At 38.8% G+C, this 23,669-nt stretch overlaps 1 protein-coding gene across 1 annotated transcript in view; it reads left to right on the forward strand.

Moving 5' to 3' along the window:
• The window catches only part of POU6F2 (POU class 6 homeobox 2), a 245,223-nt gene that overhangs the window by 135,865 nt on the left and 85,689 nt on the right, over positions 1 to 23,669 (forward strand). The window contains exon 4 of the mRNA XM_033512016.1: positions 14,714 to 15,033. Coding sequence (XP_033367907.1) covers positions 14,714 to 15,033 — 320 coding nt within the window. The remainder of the gene's footprint in view (positions 1 to 14,713; positions 15,034 to 23,669) is intronic.

Consider the following 23,669-nt stretch of genomic DNA (forward strand, 5'->3'; position numbering starts at 1 on the left):
CCTGCCTGCCTGCCTTCCTGCCTGCCTGCCTGCCTGCCTGCCTTCCTGCCTGCCTGCCTGCCTGCCTTCCTGCCTTCCCTGTGCACCCTCCTCCAACTCTAAGTGTTGTGTACACTCTGCAGTGTCCCTGGAACAGAGACATGTGGAACAGCTGGTGGTGGCACCTAATGCTCCACAGGGCCATTCTGGAATGTCAGTCAAGTTGGTCACTGGTCTGTGCAAGGCAGAACAGATTGGATCTGTCTGAGAACACTCAGCAGGCTCCTAATGTCATCTTATGTCCTGTAGAGAAGAAAACAATGAAATTGTTAAATATAAGCTGGCTTTGAATATATATATTTTTACATACAAGAGTGACAACACAATAAAGATGATATTTGATCTCATGTAGGAGGTATGAAAAAGGCAGGAAGAAACTAGTATATTTGGACTTGTATTTCATTTTGGTTTGGTTTTGACTGTTTTATTTGAAATTTTATTGTGGTATACTCTACTAAGAATTTGCATACCTTCCTGATTGGAAAGAACAGGAAGTCTAGACAGTGGATGTCTGCTGTGTTATCTATTAAGGGTGGCAAAGCAAGCATTGAGCAGCATTAGCAGCACAACTGAAGCAAAGAGAAAATCATATCCAAAAGACATAGGGTTCTAAGAACTATGTAACTAAAGGCTGCATTTTCCTCATTGTTTCAGAAATGCAAATTCCATGACCGTCCTCATTGCTCTGTGAAACCTGAAGAAGAGTTTGGTCTTACTGTCCTTGTCAGCTGTGTTGATTTGTATATCTTTATTTGCAGCAATTTTGTTTTGAGATACTAAAGGTAAGCTTACTCAGCAAGGACATATATAATGTAATCCACCAGCTGCAAGAGGTGACCATTAGGGGTCTTAACTTTTAAGGCTAAGAGGATGTCTTTGGGAAAAGAAGGCATCTATGAGGGTTTGGTTTTTGGTACTTTTTTTTTTTACCCTGTGCTAGTGATTTCTGTGGAGATATTCATAGGAAATAATGGCTGATCATTTTTGTTTAAGTTGCATTCTGTAAAATTTTAAAGGTACATCCTTGGCACATACATTACTGAACTCTCAAAGCTGTAGGCAGCTGACAGACAAGCCTTCCCTATTTTTTATGGTGACTGCCTTGATTTGTCTTGTACCTTTTTAGACTGGGAAGAAAATGCTACAAAATATGAACAGGACTAGTCACAGGCTTGACTTTCTCTGGATTTTTCATGATCATGAGTAGCTGTAGCCAGCTGGGGTGGACCTTGTCTCTGCTGCCTTTGTATATTTTGCTCTTCAAAAATAAGTGCTAAGAGTAGTTGTTTTCTCCTATTTTGAGCTCCAATAAGGAGAGCTTTTGCGTACACAGCCTATGTAGTTTTTGTGTTTGGAGAGTATTTCCAAAACACCTTTGTGACTGCTCTCTTTTTGGCCTTTCGACACTTGTTATGTGTTCTCTCAGGACAAAATGGCTGAATATTGCCTCTACAGGCTTTATAATGCATGGAGGTCTTTCAGGCATGTATAAATGTCATCCCTATATGTGAACATCTTAAAATCTACTCAGATTTCTTGTTTTATTGCTATGATTAATTTTACTATATTCAGAAACCAAGCAAGTCTCAGCATCACTGGTCCTGAGAGTCTGAAAAATATTTTACAAGGGTTTAGGAAGAGGGAAAGAAGGGAATGTTGCACAAAAGAGGGAGAGGAGTCTTCATTTCCCATCTGTCCTTCTGTAATTTTGGAGGCGTTAATCATTGGTAAGATTTGTTGATCACTGGTGTAAGAAGGAAGGAGGCTCACACAATGGCTCAAATTTCATAAGCATCATAAAAGTCTAGGCACAAAGCAGCACAAAGTCTTATTAGCAGAGGAAGTGAGGTCAGTAGTCTTCAGCTTCTTAACAAGATGATAGAATTTATGAAGCATAGCAGCAGCAGGATGTGGTTGCCTGCAGACTATTCATATAACAAGCCCACTGGGATCCTATAGTTATCGCCCTTGAATTTGTTTTCCTTTCTTTATTGTCTTTTGTCATCCTCTTGTTTCTGTGGCCTAGCTTCCTGCAGTTTATTATCTTTGATGCTTTGTTGGTAGGATTTTCTTTTGGATTTTTTTTATTTTGTTATTATCATTACCTAGTTTAGTTTAGCTAGTTCCATTGGTGTGTCTCTGATTATAGAGGTGCTCACAGAGGTGTGCAGTGAAATTTAAGTATTAATCTTCCAGAAAATCTGGAGCTGGGGTTCATTTTGAGGCATCCTTTCAATCCAGTGTGAGATAAGGGCCTAAAATGTGCTTAAGCTGAGAGTTCATCTTAAAAGACGTCCTGCTTGTTGTAGATCTCAAAAACTTCTATGAGCTGCTGGGAATAAAAGCATTACCCAGATATTATCAAAAAGTAAGACCAAACAATGGCTGCTTTTAAATCATCTATCTCTCATTAACACCATGTAGGTGTTACAATGTTCTCCATGGGGAAATAAAATTTTGTGTATCTTTGACCCCCTTCTTTTTGAGGATTTTAGCACACATTGCTGCATTTCACTAAATTAGCTTCCTGTGGTTAGGAAAGTGAAGTTTATTATCCCTCTTTTTCCTTTATAGAACAGGAAAGTGAGGCAGTGAGATTAACTCCTGTGCCCAAGGTGGTGTAGGTCTGATAGGTTCAGAAGTAGGAAGTGGATTCTCAGGTGCTGATTTTCACGTGTATGACAGTCAGTCATAAGTCCATTTTTCTGATCTGACTTGTTCTGTCATACAGGATGTTTTTAAATTATTTTTTTCCTAATTAGGAAAGCTGTGCTTTATATTGTGGAAGCACAGCATCCAGATGGGAATAGTATGTGTCAGTGCAGCATATTTAATTATTTATAACTGCTTTCTTTGTTTGATGGTATGATTGTTATTTATTTTATTTTTCTACCCAAAGGTCTGATCTCTTAAACAGCCTAGAATCAAACATTTGGCAGTGTTTACAAATTATGAAAGTGGTTTCTGATTAAAGTGTTCTGTGGGAAAATTAAAGTTGCATATCTGTACATAAGCCAATGGCATTCTTCTGAATTTCAGAAGGAGAGAGCTGCTCTGTGGCATGTGCTCTGTATTCATGCCCATGCTGACACAAGATGCAGGTGGTGCCTCACATTTTCCCTGTGGTCTTCTCAGGGCTGTTCACAGGGGGAACTCTGAGTCCTCTCAGTCAAGTGAGATGCAGGTCTGCAAGACATACATTAGACAGTACACAGCAAAAAGGCCACTCCCAGTTGCAGCTGAAAAAAAGTGACAGAATCATGCAGACATCTAAAGCTTTTCTATTTTGCAGATATATTGTGATCAAGTCTGAAAATCATTGTGGCATCAGTTAAACCAGCAAAGTTCCTAGCTGAAGATATTTTGCATGAGGTCAGATGTCATTTCACTGTGAGAGATGATTAAGAGATTCTAGAATTAATCTATTTAAGAATGCTGCTGCATTAAAAATATAAAAAGGAATTTATTTCTGGTTTTGTCTGTACTGGTCTGTGGACCGGTGTTGATTCACAAATATCAGAGGTTTTATGTTCTTGGCTTCCACTCTTAATTTTCCAGTGTAAAACTTTGAAACCTAAGATGCTTTCCTGGCATTAGTTTCTTTATGAGTTGAAAATCCATGTGATCCATAATTCAAATACATAAAACAGTCACCAGTGTATGCTGCAAACCTCTTAATGAGATCTTTTGCACTGGATGATTGCTTACAGAACACTAGCCTTCACTTTTTAGCTATTTCCTCATACAGTTCTCAAAAGCTCTTATGATTAAGTAGCTATTGGCAAAAAAACATCCCTATACATTCCTGAAAAAATAAATGCAGGAATTTACACAACTTTTGCACAGCTTTTTTTCACAATTACATATATAGTATTATTTTCTGACAATGTTGAGCCAGATTTGCATTTGCTTCAGTTCCCTGTTCAAAGGTGAGGATTGCTGGATTTCATAAGCAACAAAGAAGTAAACGTGTCTACAGCTGGTAGAGAAGCGAAGATTTTGGGGCCATATGTGCACAAAGAGAAGGTTCTGCTTGAGGAGAACAGTGGTTGAGCCACTGGAGATGATGGCTGTAGGAGTTGCCATAGCCTATAGAAGGCTGGAGGACCTCTGTAGAGCTGGTCTTTCCAGGCAGACTTTAGATAAACATGAGTCCAAAATGAGTCATATTTTTGAAGACTGTGGGAAGAGGGGAGAAAAGGAGTAGTGTTGTGGTTATGTGATGCTGGACCTGGCGCTGCCTCAAGGATGGAGATGGAAAAATTGTTTGTCCCATGCTCCCTGGCACTTGGATGGAAAATCAAAGGGATCCATATTAATTTCAGCTTCATTGAAAACACACAGTAGAAAAAACACTCATAGTTGGCAAATGGAAAAGTTTTAAATTGATGATGGAAGAAACATTCATTTCCAAGCTTCTGAGCGAGCTATTAAAATCAACAGAGTAAAGACAAAATCCCTGGCACTGAAAATGAAAGGAACAGTCTTTGTATCTACTTAGTTAAAACTTGGCAAAACAAATCTAAAGTAGTGGTTTCAGATTTCCGTGTGCACTAACTGTGCCAACTTTTGTTCTCAGGGTTGCCATGACAGAAAGTTCATCCCACTTGCTCAGTGCTTTTTCCACTAACTTTTTAAATTAGAAGTTAATTTAAGCAAAAAGCTAGATCTTGTATAGGCACTGACATGTATTTCTTTGTTTTGTGCTGTTGAATGGTCCAGGCTTTTCATGAAATTACACCTTTTTTAAACAAGCTCATCTGTATTTAACTGGCATTGAAGTTAGTGCCCAGCTATGGTATGGAAATTCTACCTACCCTAGTCAGTGGGCTTTTGCAAGAGGATGAGAAATTCACTAATTTCAAAAACAAGGGAATTTGTGAACAGCAAATTCTCTACTTTTGCCCTCCACCCCCAAACATCATTATCTGTGGCTATGCATTAGCAATCAAATTCACATTATAACCAGTCTTTTCATTATCATCAAAATTTTCTTAATTCTCTACAGTTTAAAGTAGCTTTTGCATTATTTTATGAAAATATGAAATATAACAGAAGGAAGTTTTAAAAGAAAATTGTAGTTGTTGCTTGGAAACTTCACACAACCCAGATACATCACTGCCAGTATGTTTTTATAGGATGAATAAAATATACCTGTTAGGACACATTCTGTTATGAATTTTCTATATATTTAGAGCAAATTCTGGAGGATCCTTATATAATTCTAAAAAGAGTACCATTAATAGCAGGTGTATTTAATATGTATAACAGCCTTAATGTGTTGGTAATTTTGTTGTGTTTTGTAAAATTATTGATATTTGGTATAGCTAATGCAGCTGATGAGACTCAAACTCTTATTTAAAATATTTCATTATTCTGAATGTTAAAATTAGGGCAGTGATACCTTAAGGAAGGCAAAGACTAGTTTCATGTTAGTTTTTTTGGAGATTAGCAACCAAATTCAGCTTTTCTTCCATTAGCTGGTCTGGATAAACAAGTATTTTCATTGATAAGGGTAATAAGGTATTAGTTAGTTACTGCATCAAAAGGCTGCCAATATTCTGTTCAGAATGAATATGTGTACATAAATAGTGACTCATTTTTGCGTATATTTTTTTGCCAATTGAAAAGTCTTCCTTTACATCCTTTGGATTTTGTTCTCCTTTCTATAACTGGGGACTCCAGCTCCATGAAAATAAATACATTATTCAAGTGAGAGTTCTTTTATTAATGTCTGTATGTTCCTTTCAAACTAAAAATAATTAATAACCATGAAGAAGCAACTTAAGAGCCAAAGTAAGATCTAGATGGAGTTTGTTTAAAGGACTGCTATTAGCTGCTACTTTTCAGTGTACAAAAACGTACAAATTATCAAACAGCATTGGGTTTTCTATGTGCTTTTGGAAGCCATGAAGTGTACAGTGCATTGACGGGGCAGTGCAATGCAGCTGATCTTCTGGACACTCTTCACATGTGCATAGGGCTCATCCTAACAGAAATGTAACTGGCTTCACAGCCTGTGGATGAGGACTGACTATAAAATCCTCTCCCTAAGTCTCCCACCCAAATTCTTTACTGATGAGCAATTGAATATGTAGCAGTATGTGAATAACCAGGTTGTTTGTTTATTTATTCTTTGAGCAGGAAATTAGGAGGATGGGAGCATGTCAGCACCCAAAGAGCAGCTAATTTACTGTTGCTGAACAAAGGTGGTAGATGCCAAACACAGCCAAACTAGGAGTTGCATCTGAAGCAGCAAGATGTTTGGCTGATGAACCGTAGAGACAGAAAAGAAATCTCATGTTCAGACACTTTCATCTTACTGCAAACTAAAACTGAGCAGTCCATCTGTGCCAAATACCAACTGCACAGTCTAAAACCATTTTTTCCCTATTGTTTAACTTTGTTTTAAATCTCTCCACAAGTAAAATAAACTAGAAGAGGGGATATAGGCAGATTGCCTCAAACTGACCTGTAGTCAGCTTAAATATAATATAAAACAGCTATAGATACTATGGTATGTTTTGAAATGCACATAACTAAATGCAGTGCTATTAATTATGCATGGCATATGATAAAAATCATGGAAGATTCTTAAAGATAGCAAAATATTGCTACTGTGAGTCAACTCTAGGCAAATATTGGGTACCTTGGTGGTGGTACATACCTTCAGGAATAGCTTGTTATATGACAGATCACCAAATTAAAGTTCTCCCAACTCTCCTGTAATTTCTGGTGTGGAGGTAGTTGCATAGCTTAGAGAAACACTGATCCTTCATCTAAAGAAAGAGCACCTCTATCTTCTGCTCACACAGTGATGTTACAGTACCTAGCACAGCATCTCCTCACCAACCTGTACTCAAGATTGTTTCTGGACCACAGCTATTAAAGCAATGCCCCTTGTGACTCAGACAAAGCTTTTTAGTCCATTTTATTCTTCTGTGCCTGGGGAAGAATACCACATTCAACATGGTACTGCGTTTGTGTGCCCACTGGTGAGGAGTGCCATTCAATCCCTACTTCAGGGACTGGGAGCATTGCAGCCATGTGTTTTGTTTTGCTTTGTGTTCTTCCCCATGTTTTTTATCCGGTTACTGCTATTTTTAATTTTTCATGTCTAGGGAAAAGCAGAAGTTCAAGGCTGTATTGAGAAAAACAGGGCCTGTTAACAAGGTTGAAGCTCAAGTCACTGCTCCAGCAAAGAATTTGTGTGCAGCAAGGTAGAACTGCCATTTTTGCACCTGGTTCTTGTAGTTGCTGTTGTAGTTTTATTGATTGTAAAGAGAAGAAGTGGATTGCACTGCATTTTTTTTCCCTTTCTCCTTACAGTGTATATGTTGCTGTTTTCTGAGTCATTCCATGGCCTCTTCTCACTGCTGTTCAGCTAACTTCTTTGGCTGGAATTCATACACAAAGAACAGAATTTACAGGTGCTTGACTCTTAGAGTTCTTAATAGAATACAGAGTTTCAAGTCTTTTTCTTTCAGAAAAGACTGGAAGTGAAGATTGATAGAAACATGGTTACAATGAGCATCTGAGACATGAAAGCTAACACTCATACAAAGTCACCTGCTGGACACTGTAGCCTGAGGCTGGGAGAATGTGACATTTTCCTATGCCATTCCCAGGACACTTTCACAAACTCAGACTACAGAGCAACCTTTTAAACCACAAACATTTTGATCTGCTATTTGATTGTGTTATTAATAAAAAAACCCAAAACCAAAAACACACACGTGTACAAAATACCCAGTACATTTCACTTATAGTTATTTCACTTTTAGTTATACTTCCCAATCTTCAAAGAACAATTCCAGAAGCTACAACTGGATACATATTTCTTTGTCCAAAGATCCATTTAACATAAACAATTATAGAAGATGCAACTGCAGATCTATTATCTGAAAGAATGCAAAATCACTCTGAAACCACCAAGCAGTTCAACAAGCTCCTTTCCATGAGACTCTGCCCCAAAGCCTCACATAAGCTGTCAGGAGAAATGGCAGGATACCTGGTGGACGGGGACTCTCTGAACTGTAAGACAGGATTCTGCACAACCTTTTCCAAGGCTTCTGGGGCTGTATGTTGTTGCACTGCTTTCTCTACAAGTATTGCTACGTTGAGTATGTCAAACAGTCTGCATAAGTGCCATTGAAATTATGGTTCCCATCAATGATAGAGCATCTGAAAGAGTAAAGGAGAGAAAAGATAAGCTGCAGTTCCTCTCATTAAAGGTTGTATGTGCAGAGAATGCACAGATTTTCTCTTATGTCCATTATAAATCATAGTCATTGTTCTCTGAGTCAGCAGATTGTTGTTTCAAAGTTAATTTCTTTGTGTCATTCATCCATTCCCTGTCATATCCTTTCAGCTGTGAAATCTTACACTGGGTTCTGTTGGCCTTTAAATGATAGTCTTTTCACTGTCAATTAGTTTCTTGCAAATGAGTCCTGAAGAATTTTTCCCACAAATTAGGAGGTTATCTTAAATTCTGGTCCACAGGAACATTGTTATAGGCTCAATATGGTTTGGAAATCCACTCTGTAGGAGTACCATGCCACTCAAATTCATGTTCTGTTCTATTCTTAGACAATCTGGGACTGGCTCTGCACTCTGTAATCAAAAAACTGCTTTTATCTGGCAAAAAGACATCATTGTAAGATCCTACACTTGATCTGTGAGTCATGTTTGCAGGAAAAAAAAAAAAAAAAAAAAGGCTGGTAAAATTTAAGAATTTACTGTATCGATATTACTTGTTTGACACACAGACTTTGGCATTCAAACAATTACAGTGTTGTCATGCTATGCTTAATTGCCTGTCTTTGAAGGAGAATCCCAAGACAAGTCATCCTGATTGATCCCCTGTGTCTTGACGATACCCCAACTCCAGTTAACATTTCAACCATTGGTACAATATGATACCTAAGGTCCCATTTGAACTGAGAAAACAAATGGCTTATTAAAGTCTAATTTCTCCAGCATGTTCTTGCCTTTGGGCATTTTAAATAGGTTAATGCAATTTTTACAATACACTCAGGGAACTTTATTCACTTTACAGTGTTGTCATAAACTAGAGGAAAATAGCCCCTACATTATCTTAAAACACGAATTATTCTAAATATACTTATCCTGATACTTAGTCAAGCTCTCCACCTTAGAACTTTTCTTCTTTCTTTTTTTTTTTCTTTTTTATTCCTTAAGATTTTAGTGGATTATTCTACATTTTAAAGTTTGGTAAGGAAAACAAAATGTCAGATTTATTTAATGCAGTGGATCATTTTTCAGGGAAGCTCCAGTACTCATCAAAATGTAGACACCACAGGCACCATATAACTTATGATGGCTTTATTCTTAATACTCCCTTTTTATTGCCTATATTCTTTAAAGTGCATTTAGTGCTCATGAATGATGCTGGATGTGACAGCGCTAGAAAGTGAAGTCCTCTGTTTATCTGGACAATTGGTGCAGAAGACTATTGGCAATGCAAGTTTCTCCCCATAACCCCATCTGTGTTTTGCAGCTGTAACTTTGAGGGATCACCTTTAGGAACAAGGAGATGACTTGAAATGTGTACTCTTTCCATTCTTAGCCTCTCCGCTGAAAGTGCAAATAAAGATGTCAATTGAAACCATTCAAGACCATAGTCTTTTTGATCTTCCTCATTAGATGTTTTGAGACCATCACTTATTAAATTACACAATTTATTACCTTGACTGTGTGGCAATTTTCTTCCAATGCAGACAGGCTCTCTGTGGATATCTGTGTGTGAATACGACTTCTATACATTTATACATCTTCTGTATGGTAGAAAACATGCAAAAGCACCATTAAAGTGCAATGACTTTTGTTCCCTATATTGACCTAGGCTGAGTTTGAACCAGTGGTTTAGAAATAACATGCTCTGTATCCCATTACTAATCTCTTCAGCCACAAGTCCAACCCTTCAGGGATTTTTTTTCACAAAGAGGATGCTAACATATTTAACAGAACTCGCATTTCACTCTCAAAAAGAAAATCCGAGCATATGGAAAAACACGGGTATTTGGCTAACCTACCCCTCATTACCCAGGAGGGAGAGAATGTAAACATGGGCTTGCATTAGATTGTTCAGTGTGTGTATTCAATCTTTAGAAATCTGTTTCAAAGAAAAGAAAGGCATAAGCCTCATTAAAAGAGAAACAACAGGGTGGAAAAAAAAGCGAGCCATGTCAGCTCAAACTCAAGCCCAGATGCTTAAGTTAGTTACACTTTTCAGTTTAAGGCAATGCAAATCCATTCTCCATTACTGGGGAAGTGGAAGAAGGCATTAAGCCCTTGAAATGGCAAGAGTCAAATTCTATGCTCAGTCAAATAGGAAAAGGTTTAATGTATGATTTTCTTCTTTTTAGTCCATTGTACATTGTATCAAGGCACTGAAGAACAACTGTGCAATTACGTAAATAGGAGGAGAGAAGCTAGAGTAGCACAATGGTTTGTAAGCTAAAATTGTTTCTTATTCCTCCTACCCCTCCTTCCTCTTTACACAGAAACAAACATGCACAAAACATTAATAAAATAAATCAGACATTATGTGAAGCTTATCCACAAGAGCAGATTCTAGATACAATTTGAATCCCTGAATATTAATTTGATCTTCTGCCAAGCACTGTAGAGATCTTAAGAATCTGAGTTTACACTGTGAAGGAAAGGTGAAAAAGGAGTCCTAATTTTAAATTGTTTTCATTATATAAACATTTGTGAGCATACTTATCTTCCTTGCTTTTTGGAGAATCACGATTAAACATTAAAATGTATGTTTTAACATAAAGCATAACCAGGGATATTCCCCTACTTATGTCACAATATGTTCGTCAGGGGCATCAGACAATTGCTACTATTTTCTGTTAATCAGGCTTGGGAAATAAAGCCTCTTCAGTTTGCCCACTATGACAAAGCTTCAGTCATCCCCCTGTCATGGATCAGACTGCTTCTTTCAGCATGGCTGCCTCAGAGGTGAATTTTCCCCATTGTAACACTCTACTTGGCAGAAGGGCATTTTCATTTCATTTCAGTTTCCTGTGCAGGTAACCAGCAGAGGAATAGAATATGAAATGACATATTTTGTGTGAATATTGTAAATGCATGGCAACACAATGCCTAAGGTACCCCCCAAAGAAAATCAAGGAGGAGTATGTACCTTAGGTCATAACTTTCTCTAATCCACAAAGTAGCCTGAGATCTGTGACAAGTATTGCAGTAGATGACCTGGGAGATCAGAAAGTTTGCTTTCACTGCCTCTTGACCATTGATTTGCACCACTTAACTCCATGCCTTGTATTCTAATGTAAATGATTTGACACTATGAGTAAGTATAATCTGCTTAAAGTAGGATCATAAACCGTGGGGTGATCTCATGGAAAGAGATGCCTGTTGAACCATAGGTTTTAAAACCCCTCACGACATTGTTTCTTCATAGATATTAGTTATATTTGCCATCTTCTTGGATACTTGGTATATATTCAACATGTATTTTTTTAGGGAGAGTTGAAATGTCACACAGCTTTTGTGGAATTTCCTCAGATTTTCATAGCTGGCATACATTTTTAGTTCTGTCTCTCTTTTAAAGCGATGTACTTTATGTTGACCTTTTTAACCATAGAGAGAACTTTCTGAAATTCTTTGCAAGCCTTTTTAATTCTTGAATGCAACTGTGAAAGTAGCACTTTTCACTAAAATATGTCAAAGTTTTACCCAGCTGTTAGCCAGTAAGTCATAAAAAAGATTCCTGTGAGGTAGGCAGTGCATGTTATCTTTTATACATGCAGACATAGCACTGTTGTACCACCTGAAATTCCATCAGGCTCCGAGCTCTGCAGAAAGTGACAAATGCTAGACAGGTATACGATTTATAATGGATGAGCTATGCAAGCAGGCTCTGGGAGTTGGATTGGATTTGATTGCAAACAATAATATGACACAACCCCTGCTGTGGAGGGTACACACATTGTGAGAGGCAGTACAACCTGGCAGCACGAGCACCAGACTGCAGGCATGATCCTGAGCCCTAAACCCACCTTCACAGTACACCTACTGTGTGGTTTTCAGAACACCTTGTCTGATCTAACAGTCCTTCTTCCAATTCCCTATCTGTTTGTTTAACAACAGCCTGTTAAACAATCATACCTCTCTAAGACACTTCAGTGCAATTTATAACTCAGCATGATGATGGGCTTCAGAGGGGCTTTTTAAAGGAATTACTTGGAAACACAAGTTACTTGAATAATTTTCTGCAGTTGCTAGCAATAAACTCAGAAAATTTTCCATGAAGTAACTACTCTCCATTAATCAGATTATCCTTCAGGGAATGTCTTCTACCCCAGGAAAAAATGTTTTCATTTCCAGTACAGAAGTGAATGGTAGACATATCAATCTTCCTGAATTCACCAACATTTAAGTAGTGCTGAGACACTGAGCAGTACTGAAAGCAAAGCTTTTCTAGTCCTAGAGAATGTTTTGTCTCCTTCTGTCCAATTGTGTACATACAACATAAAACAGTCCCTCATTCCTCTCCATGAGCCGCGTGGATTAGAAGTTATGATTCTGTGGGATGTCATTTAATTCATTTCCGTATTGGAGTCTGTGGATGCAGTAAGGGTCAGTTTGAAGTCTTGGTTCTGGTTATCAGTGGATCATGCAGTCTGCTAAGCTATCACAGGCCAAGAAATGGCCTACACTATAGAAGGAGCTGGTCTAGATTTCTTTTTTCCTCATGGGAATGATACGGGTCTTTCTGCTTCTATGTACATCCCTACAGATAGAATTGGTGAATGGTTTTGCTTGCCATCTGAGATGATTCATGCTATGAATCATTAATTCATCTATGCAGTTGCTTTCTTGTATACACACCTTCTTTGTTCTCATATGCCTTGGATTATATTGCCACTCACTACCCTGTTGACTTCAGGGTATTTAGGTACAAATTCTCATTAGGGAACTGGTGGGACTGTTCCCTTACTTCTCTAGGGTGATATTCTTGTGCATGAGATACTATGTGTGTTCTTAATTTGACTGTTACTCTGCTTTGTGTTGAAATACAAAATTTCTTTGAGTAACTTTCTTGATAGAAACATATTGGTGTTATCAGTCCTCCTTTGTGTTATTAGGATTCTTTGTTGAAGTCACATACACATGGGTATAATTCTTGTTAAGGCGTATTTCTTGTTTGATTCCTGCATCTGTTGAAAGAAAATTTAGAGCAGCTATGAGCATGGGAATGGAGAGCCAACAGCTCTTCTTATCAAGTCTTATACTTTTCCTTCTTACATCCTTTTCTGGCTTACCCTTTCTGCCTCATCTTTCTCCATTTTCTTTTCTTTTTCTTATTCCAGTTTATGGCTCATTGATTTCATAAGTCGCACCAAGACCTCAGGTTCAGCCTCAGGGCATAGACATCTAGAAAGCTGAAATAGGGACATCAGCATGAAAAGAAAGTGGAGATGACTTGGCTTTATCTGCCAGTCCGCAAATAACTTGGTCAACAGAGTTTCTGGCCATTAAATCTGAGTGCCATTTTAAAAAAACAAATTTAATTCATTTCCAGTTTACTTTTGCTTTTGTGGATGGAAATTATAATACAGGGTGGTGCTGGCAAAGCAGTATACAGAGTGAAAAATATCATAATGACCTTGCAAGCTGTTTCCCTTGGGATCTTATAGCTAACTAATTCAACTCTTAAGATGTTGATTAATGTGGGTATGGCTGGAGACCGAGGTGACTTATTCTGGACATAATCCCAGAAAGCATCAGTCTTCTGTGATGCTCTTGCTGCTGCTTAAAGCTGTTCTTCTTTAGTGACATCCCTATGACACACTTCCTGTCTTCCTGAATTTAATGAATGTCCTAGTCAGTTTGAAAGTGTCTCTGGGAAATAAAGTTTGCTCCTTTGTGCCAGCAGGTTGATGTAAGCCACGCACTTCCAAACATCACATTTGAAGCATATGCTAGCAAACACAACAGACCTTAACTATCAGGAGCAAGTGAGCAGTGCAAGTTACAAGAAGGAATTTATAGCTTTTAGATGTGAATTATAAGGAGCAGTTCTTATTTCAGAGACACACACATTTTATTAGGTATTTTTTGCTCCCTAGGCATTGCACAAGAAATTTCACAGCTGAATGTTTTATTTCCTGATACCTACTGCATAATGACACGACAAAGTTCTTTTCAGAGTATCCTTTATTTTATGACTATGGCTCTCTCCTCCTTTATATAAAAGCACTGGTTCATGTTATGAGATCTTGCTATACTTACAAGTACAGTGACAATCTGTTCCTCTCTTCTCTAGGCAGATAAAATTCCCATTTTCTTCACTGGTAATCTTGTCTGAGCAATGAATCCTGGTCAGCTCTGAGCCCCATCCTGTGGGGATCCTAGGGGCATCCCCTAGCCCTTTCAAAGGTTTGCTTTCATTGCCTCCAGGGAAGTCTGGCTCTTTATCATAGAATTATACAGGCAGAACCACAGGCTACTATTGACTGGGACATTTTCTTCCCACATCCTGAAATCTAGGGTCAGCTGTCCTCAGAAACCAGTGTGCCCCTCAATGTAACAGAACCAGAATTTTATCCAAAATACCTTTAACATAGTAGGTATTAATGAAACTTGTTTAACTCCCTTCCCTCTCTTCAATTCACAGCTACCTCATCCCTGAACTCCCAGCTTCAACAGCTTCAGCATCTTCAGCAGCTCCAGCATCATCAACAGCAGCAGCAGCAGCAGCAGCAGCAAAGCCAGCAGCAGCAGCAGCAAGCTCAGCAGGCACAGACTCCACAGCCAACCCAGCAGACTCAGCAATCACAGCCACAGCCATCAGCACCACCACAGCAGACCCAAACACAGTCCCAGAGCCAGAGCCAACCACCTCCAGCCTCACAGTCCTCCAGCTCCCCTCAGAAACCCAGCCAGTCACCAGGGCATGGCCTTCCATCTCCTCTTACTTCACCAAATCCACTGCAGGTAGGACGCTACATATAAACCCCTAAAGGTCTAAAACCAGCATGTGCATTCTCTTTCACTGCAAGGGGAAACCAAGTGAAGGTTTTGCCTTCTGACCACACAGGCAGGGAAATTCCACCTTGTATTACTCAATCCTTATGGGCATTCAGCTTAAAACATCTAAAAGGCCTGATAAACCATAAAAACATACCTAATGATGGTCTAGGATGCTGCTTCCTGAAGAGTAAAGGTCTTTTTCTTTTAAAGTCAATATTGTAAAACCCATAGAAAACTCTTATTTTTTTCCCACAGATTCATCATGTGACATTCACAAATTGCAATTGCCCAGCAGTCACCCTTTATCATAACTTAAGAGGATAACTATATTAACATTTCATTAGGAGATGATCCTGACTGTCAGCTTCTGTTGATAAACATGTGCAAGGGATGGATGCGTTACCTCTCCTCTTGAGATCACAGTCCTAATTTTTATCCTGCTAATAATCAAATAATTCTGCTAAGGCTTTTAGTATAGAATCCAAAACTAAGGATGCTAGTTATTGCCGTTCATAGACGCTCACTCCAATTACATGGTAATTTTTTAATGGACCAACAGCTACCTCATCCATACTGATGCTCAGCCCTGCCCATCTTAGAAGTCCTGGGCAGAAAGAGGAGAGCTCTGGTCCAGTGGTCCTATGTTCTTAGAGTTGGGTGTTCTTGCACTACATGTGTTGTGCTACATTCACATTGTGCAAGAACAGCTTTGACTGTACCCATAGGTAGTGTCATTCCAAACACCAGGGTAGACTGTGAAGTGACTGGAGTCTCATTTTCCATTCACTCATAGGCAGTGAAACTGAACTTAGAAACCAGAAAGTCTCTCTCAACTTCAGTCTCTACATTTTGAGACACCACTTAAAATGTTTTACCCACACTGATGGATTTGGATCCATTTTGTGCAGAAATAAAACTGTATTAGCTTAATAATTAAACAATCCTTTTTTAGACAATTAAGGGAATTGGTTTATAAGAAGCTTTTCTTGCATGTGGTCAGTTAAACCTGCATTAATCTGAGCTTCAACTAAATTGCATCAAATCTGATTTTTTAAATGGTTTAGATAATAGATTTAAAAGTCTGCAAGAGATGTGTCCTTGCTTGCTGAACTTTTTCTTAGAGTAGAAAATAATGTTTCCAAAGCTTCCCTGTACTGTCTTAAGGACTACATATGCATCACTTAATGCCCAATCTATCATGCTTTGGGTGCTTTGGGACTTTTTTTGTATGCAGATTACTGACATACAGAGATACAGATATTTTCAGGGGAGCTTCTGTTATATTTTATTGTTTTGGTACAGCTGTAATATATGCAAACTAACTGTATGTATTTTCCAAAAACTGCCTGCTAAATATTGTGCTTCAAAGGTCTTTTGTTAAGTTCTACAAACAAAGGAAATGCACACATAAAAATGAGAGTTGGGGTAGGGAAGAAGTGGGGTTATCTCAGACAACATATCTCAAGAGGGTTGTACTAACACTGAACCTGAGGTCTTAACTCTTATATAGCCTTTAGTCCCAAAGTAAATCAGATGAATGTGAGTAGTTCCAGTCTAGTCTGTGATCTACAGGTGCTTTCAACTGTTAGTTTCCCTGATTTTCAAAAGTACAATAAAAGTAAGTAAAGCCTTTCCTGGTAGGTGCCAATGACAGTACTTCTACACAGATACCTTGGTATATCTCTCTCTAGCATCCTTGTGCTCACAACTACCCATCTGAAGGCAGTCTGGATGTGGCAGACTCAACAGAAGTGACAGAAGGGAGCCAAGTGCTCTGAGGTGTTTTTAGTTCAAACACTATCCCTTGAGCGTTTTAGGAATTGGGATTACATTCAATGAAATAGACCAGTGTGAGAGGTCTGGCATTTCCCCTGGGCTGAGCTCAGCCAGTTGCATGACTGGGATACTTTCAGAACAGTAGTGAAGGAATTAGAAGTCATTAGGTGTTAGCTCTGGCTCAGCATTAAAAACTTGCTAATAAATTGTGGGATAAGTAGTTTTAATGGTCTTTCCTCTCTGACCCCCACCATTTAAATTGCCATGAAATCCCAAAGTTGTTCACAGATAGAAATATGCTATGTACTGACAATCAGGAGAGAAGCCAGAACTGAGCACACTACTTCAGCCCTTGCCTTAAGTATTGTGTGTAGGATCATTACTTTGGCCTTTTAGCCATCTCTACAGCATTTCTACAGCAAGTGTAGTATTGCTCAAGCTTCCCTAAAAGTAATTAAATCTTGAAGCATGCTCTGTCATGTTACCAGGAATTCTGAGACGCATTTATATACAAATAAATGACACGCAGATTTATTTCCAGAGGAACTGATGTTGTATTTTGTATATGGCTGTCTGGGTACTTTTCTAAATCAGAGCAGTGGTAAGATCTCCTCCATGAAACTTGTCTTTCCATTCTAAATCCCACAGAGAAAGGCTGCTTTACCCTTGTACATCCATCCTGAGGGTCGGATGTGAAATTATTTCCTTTCACACAGGCAGTTTAAAAAAAAAACAACAAAAAAGAAAAGATGGGAGCACATGTTTGGCAGAAGTTCCTCATAATAGCAGCTTAGAATGTGGATTTTTTAGATGTCCAATGTTCCAACTTAAAAATCAACCTAAAACAAAAGTCAGAGGTATTATGTCCTCTAGGGTAATGTTCTTTATGAACTAGAGTGAAATGGATTTTGTTTGAAGAATATTAAGGGAATAAAGAACAACTAAGTTAAAGTTTGACAGCTAAAATTTTATTTCTGAATTCTTGACTTTTTTCATGTGGGCTTTATCCTCTTACATTATTCAGGATCTGTCTGAAAGATATTAGTTTAAAAAAACACAACCTCAAAAAATTGTCACGGAAAGTCAGTAATTCAGGAGGATGATTGTGTTTGTTTCAAAAAACTGAAGGATAACAGCAATTACATCTCAAAATGTACAGATGCTGTCATGTCCTTCAGAAGGCAAATTAAATGAAAGTCACTTGCTTAGGTATACCTGGGTGAGGTACTTTGCTAGCTGATCAGAAATTAATAACGCCGGTGCAGTATACACCAGCTAAAAGTCCCAGAATTATTCTTGTCAGATTATTCTGTAATACTCTGCTTTAATTTTATCACTATTCTTTATATGATTCAGTGGGATGGATTGTAGATACAAAACTACTTTTTATGGGATCTTTTAATGATTGTGTAGAAAGACATAAAACCTCCCTTTTGGTTCCATGATATGAATTTTTTGCTAACATTAATGAAGATGCTCCAGATTTACACTGGTAAAAGACAAACACTGCAGAACCAAGGTCACTGTTGATTTGCAAGAGACAACAACCAGAGAAGAATTTTTAAAAGCTAAACTCTTAGTAAGTGATGGGTCAGGCAGATGGCAGAAGACTTTCATCCCTCCCTTCAAAAATGGTGAAATTCCTCATAAAGATAATCATAGTCTGATTTTTTTTTTTCACTGTCTCAATTGACTAAAACAAAGGAATCCAGAGGTGAAAAACAACCTGTCTCATGTCACAAGTTGAGGACTTCAAAACCTTTACCTCCGGGAAAATATACTTCTCTAAATATTCTTTAGTTTAGTGTTATTATATGCAACACATATGGGTTTTTGAATGGTCAGCATGTTGCAACTTCAAAGGACAGTTACCACATCTTACAGAGTTTCCATGCAATTCAAATTTTCAAGTTGTAAGAACTTCATTATATGCAGTATAAAATCAGATGAGCATAGTACTAAGTAGCTAATTATTCTGCTTGACTACCAGAATAAGGCACTTTCTACCAGCAAAATATATTTAGCTGGCTCCAAAAAAAAGGTTAGCTTCTGGTGCTGACACTCACTGTATATTTTAGAGATAGGGAGAAGATGAATGTACACATTGCCAGACCTGCAAAGGGAAAGCTACACTATAGGAATAGACGAATTGTCAATGATTTCTACTGTTGTTTGTGTGTGAATAGGAACAGACAAACAGGAAATCCCCCAGAGATTTTCTTACTGTAAAATTATTCTGACCGTTTTCAGAACTCTTTCCTGAAGAGTCTCTTTTGTCACAGAAGTCTACATACAGTAACTGCAGCTGATGGAAGATGATGAGTGAGAAAAAAAATAACAATAAAAATAGGGAAGAAGGGAAGTGAGGAGATGACAACAGCACAAAAATCTTCCAAGTAATAGCAAACTCTAGGATACCAAAACCAAAACCTCCTTCAGATTAAATTTTCATACTAATCTTAAATAATGTATTTGGATACTCAACACTTTTATAACAAAGGAACAAAGAAAAGCAGAAAGGCTGAAATACTCAGCTGTAAATGAGGGAGAATATGTACACACATCTCTGAGGCTCCAATAGTCACACAAAACAAACTGCCCCTTCCCTTTCCACCCAGCCTCATTCACTGGTTAGCTTCTCATTAAGGAAGAATCAGCTTTGAAGAAATCTCAGTGTTTTCTGAGACTTGGACATATTTACATATCTTTGAGATACAGAAGTCACAACCAAGTCTCTTTCAGCTTGATAAAGGCCAGATTTTCAAGGATTGTGCTTGGGGCCTGTCTTTATGATTGTGTTAGCATCCAAGACTTGTTATATTTTTCTCATGCTTATTGAATCCTGAGATTAAGAAAACTTTATTGAGATTATGGCACCAGTAATCCCACTGAGTTTGGTGGGTTGCTTTGTTTTGCTAAAATTATCTAAACTCTTCTGCATAAGATACTGTGCAATGTATGACTGATTGAATCTGTTCCAAAGTTGCTTAGTAATCAATTTGACAAAGAAATATTTTATAAATGGTGAGTAAATGTGCTGCTTTGGACACATACAAATGTGGTTATTACCCACTGCAAATGCTGTTGTGATTCAAACACTTTCCTTTTGGTTTTGTGCTCTTTTTGCCACTGCAGTAGCTATGTGAACCACACAGACATTACTGTTCACAAGCTTGACCTTTGCTTGAGAAATTGTTGGGTTTGAGTTTCAGTGCCACCAGGGCCTCCTTTTTTCTTTTTCTCTTACCTTCTCTGGCACTTCCATGGTCATACTCATCCTTTCTGGGTCTTCCACCAGCTGGGCTGCTCTGGTAGGACAATATGGAAATTTTTCCTGGCTGGACACTCGGGAGCCTCTGCACTATGCTGTACCCTGGCTCTGGTGTACAGTGCAGAGACATGCCAATGGTTTCCTGCTATGGCTAGCTTGTTTGAGGGCTGCTATTATTCATGTCTCCCTGGAGATTCATGGGTGTCATTTCCACAGAAAAGCTCGTTTCAGCTGTGTGTAAGACTCGTGTCCATCCACACAGTGTGCATGAAGAATTCCAGTTCTTCTCATTAACAGTCTTCCTTCTCCCAGTAGTTCAGTGCTTTTTGTGGTCTTTAAGGCATTGGTACTTCCCCCTGTAAAGCTGTTTAGTACTGCATTTAAACAGAGCAGAGATGTCAAACAGTCTCAAACAGACTTTATAAGCACATCTTCTCATTTCCTGAGGAAACCTCTCAAGTGGAGCACTGGCTGACTGGTCCATCCAAATATACTCTGCTGCTGTTGCTATTTTGGAAGCACAAGGAAGACTGGTGTCTGACTCACATTTAAAGCAAAGGAAATTAATCTTTGAGCAAAACAACTGGCATTATTAGCACCCAAGGGGCAGATGCTGAGGCTAATAACAGAAATCATTTGCTAGAGAATTCTCTGAAGGAGAGGAGAGGAGAGCTGTTTGCCCAACAAACAGCTTGCTCTGGCTTCTGAAATGGGAGCATTTAATAAAGTCCCTAAAGCAAGTGAAGTATTTAATAAATGGGAAAATAAATAAATAAATAAATAACATCCTCCCAGAACAAATTTGGAAAAGGATACATATCCCATAAGGTCTTCTATTTCTAAACCCTCTCTAGAGGTAGAAGGTAGGGCCCTTGGGGATCTTAAGGACAGAAAAAGTCAGCACAGCCCCTCAGATGCTCCTAAATCAATCTTTTCTGCTAGCATTCATTTATCTTAATTTATTTTTTTACTCATATTTCCAAAATATTTTAAAGAAAGTAGAGAATATTCTAAAGCATTACTTTATTTTCCCCTATTTTTCATATTCCCCATCTCTCTGTATTTAAAAAAATGCAAGTCATCACAGGTTTCTAGTTTTTCAGGAAAGTAATTTTCTACTTGGAAACAAGTGGACTGAGTGAACATTGAGAACCTGGTGGGCTCGAGTCTTATTGAATCTATGGAGTAAAATTTTGTAAGTGGTATAGCCCTGATGTTATATCATTAAAGCTCATTGTGCAAAAAAGCACCTAAAAGAGGTTGCATAGCTCGTAGATACTGCTATGGAGAAAAAAAAAAACAACCCCAACACTCTAGACTGTGTTTTAAACTTTAAAATTAAGCCTTTTTTTGGCAGTGTTGCTGAGATCTATCAGACTGTCCACTTCTGGATACTGTTTGTGGTTTTAGCAGATGCAGGTGTTTAGGAACAGTAATACTTTCTCCTTTTTATTGATAGCCAGAACGTTTTGAGAGAGTAACTAAGCACAGGCCTGGAGATTATGAAATTTGCTTAAGTGTTAATGGGTTGATTGCTGAGTTACAGTCTGCCGTCTTTACTGGAAATTGATTGACTAGTGCTGCAGGTCTTCACACTTGATGCTCGGATTTGACTCGAAAATTCTGCCAAGTCTTTTACTCTGAAATTTATCTTAATTAGATCTGAAAGACCTGCCACAGCAGAATAGTCACACCGATTAAAATGAAAAACAGGAGAAATTACTGATCAAATTAATCATAATGTCGGGTTACAGCTGTAGGTCTGATGTAATTTGCCACTCCAGTGAGTTACATCGGCCCAGGCAGAGGAAAGAGAGCTGGTTTTACGCTGATCCGTAACACCAGGCAGCTTCAGGCAGCCCATCAGGATGCTTGTTCCTTTCATTCTCTTGGCTTATTCTGACCTTAGAGGTGCAACTAGAAACAATTTAGGCAAAAGAAAAAATATCCTTTTATCGAAGGGGTTAGACTGGAAACATGAGCTTTCCAAATCTTTCTTGTTCCATTTTTTGCCCTTCTCCACCAGCCTTCTACTTTTGTTAGAAGTAATTAACAATTATGTGAAAACTGGAAAACTAATAAAACAGAGGTTACCACCTCAGACACAGTCAGAAAATGTGTCTAAGAACTCCTTGTGGGTTAGGACATGAGGAAATTAGGATCATTTAAACAAATGGGCATTTAGCAGCACATGTCCTTCTGTCATGGTTTGACACTGGCCAAACTCCAGGCACCCATGAAAGCCACTCACTCACCCTCCCTTGCCACAGCTGGACAGAGGAGAGAAAAAAAATTTCAACAAAGGGTTAATGAGTTTAGTTGAGCTGTGGACCAGGAGAAAATACTACATGGGAAAAACAGGTTCAGCTTAGAAGTACAAAGTGAATTTTAGTTACTAATAATGTCAGAGGTGGATAATGAGAACTAAAATAAGCCCTTTTTTACCCAGCCCCTCCTTCCCACTGACAACACTGGGAGACAGAAGGTGAGCGTTTTGCTCAATTCATCACCCAAAGTTTTGTTCTGATGCTCAGGGAGAGGAGTTCTTCCCCTGCTACACTGTGGGGTCCCTTCCCATGGGAGATAGTTCTCAGTAAACTTCTCCAGTGTAGTTCCAATCTCACAAGCAGCAGTCCTGCCAAAACTGCTGCAGTGTGAGTTCCTCCCACAGGCACACAGTCCTCCCAGCTGCAGTGTGGGTCACTCTTCATGGGCTGCAGCCTTCCAAGGACAGGCTGCTCCAGCCTGGAGGCAGGGGCCCTCCCTCTCCATGAGGTCTTCCACTGGATCACAGCCTCCTCCAGACCTTACCTGCTCCAGCATGAGCACCTCCCCCATGGGCTGTGGGTGGATCTCTGCATCCCCCGTGGATCCCCATGGGCTGCAGGGGCACAGCTGCTGCACCATGGTCATCACCATGGCCTGCAGGGGAATCTCAGCTCTGGTGCCTGGAGCAGCTCCTGCCCCTCCTTCTCCACTGACCTTGGTGTCTCCATGGTGTTTCTCTCACATGTTCTCACCACCTTCTCTGGCTAGAAAAAACTGTGCCCCACTTTGTTTTGATTTTCTTCTTAAATATGTTATCACAGAGGCATTAACAACATCTCTAACTAGCCCAGTTGGAATGTCCATCTTCAGACCCATCAGAGATTGGCTCTGCTGGACATGGTGGAAGCTTCCAGCAGCTTCTCACAGAAGCCACCTCTGGGGCCCCTTTGCTACCTTTGCTAGGTTTTTACCGGGCTGTGCAAAACCAGCACACCTTTTAGCAAGTAGGAAATCAATAATGGGTCTTGATAAAGTTGTAGATACAATGCTCCTAAAAATTATTTTTAAATTTTATACTTATCATATATTCTACTATGTATTATAACCTTTGGTTTTCAATATACAAATTACCAATTGAATCCATGTTGATAGGAGATGGGTTGTGGGTCTTAAGGGGCCCCAGCGTAATATTTTCATCTGGAGAACAAACCTTCTACAATTCTCCTAGTATTTATTCCACCAGCAAGGTTTGAAAGATTTTTAGGACAGCTTGTCTTGTAGCGCC

Source organism: Parus major, chromosome 2, assembly GCF_001522545.3.
Source record: "Parus major isolate Abel chromosome 2, Parus_major1.1, whole genome shotgun sequence".
Lineage (NCBI taxonomy): Eukaryota > Metazoa > Chordata > Aves > Passeriformes > Paridae > Parus > Parus major.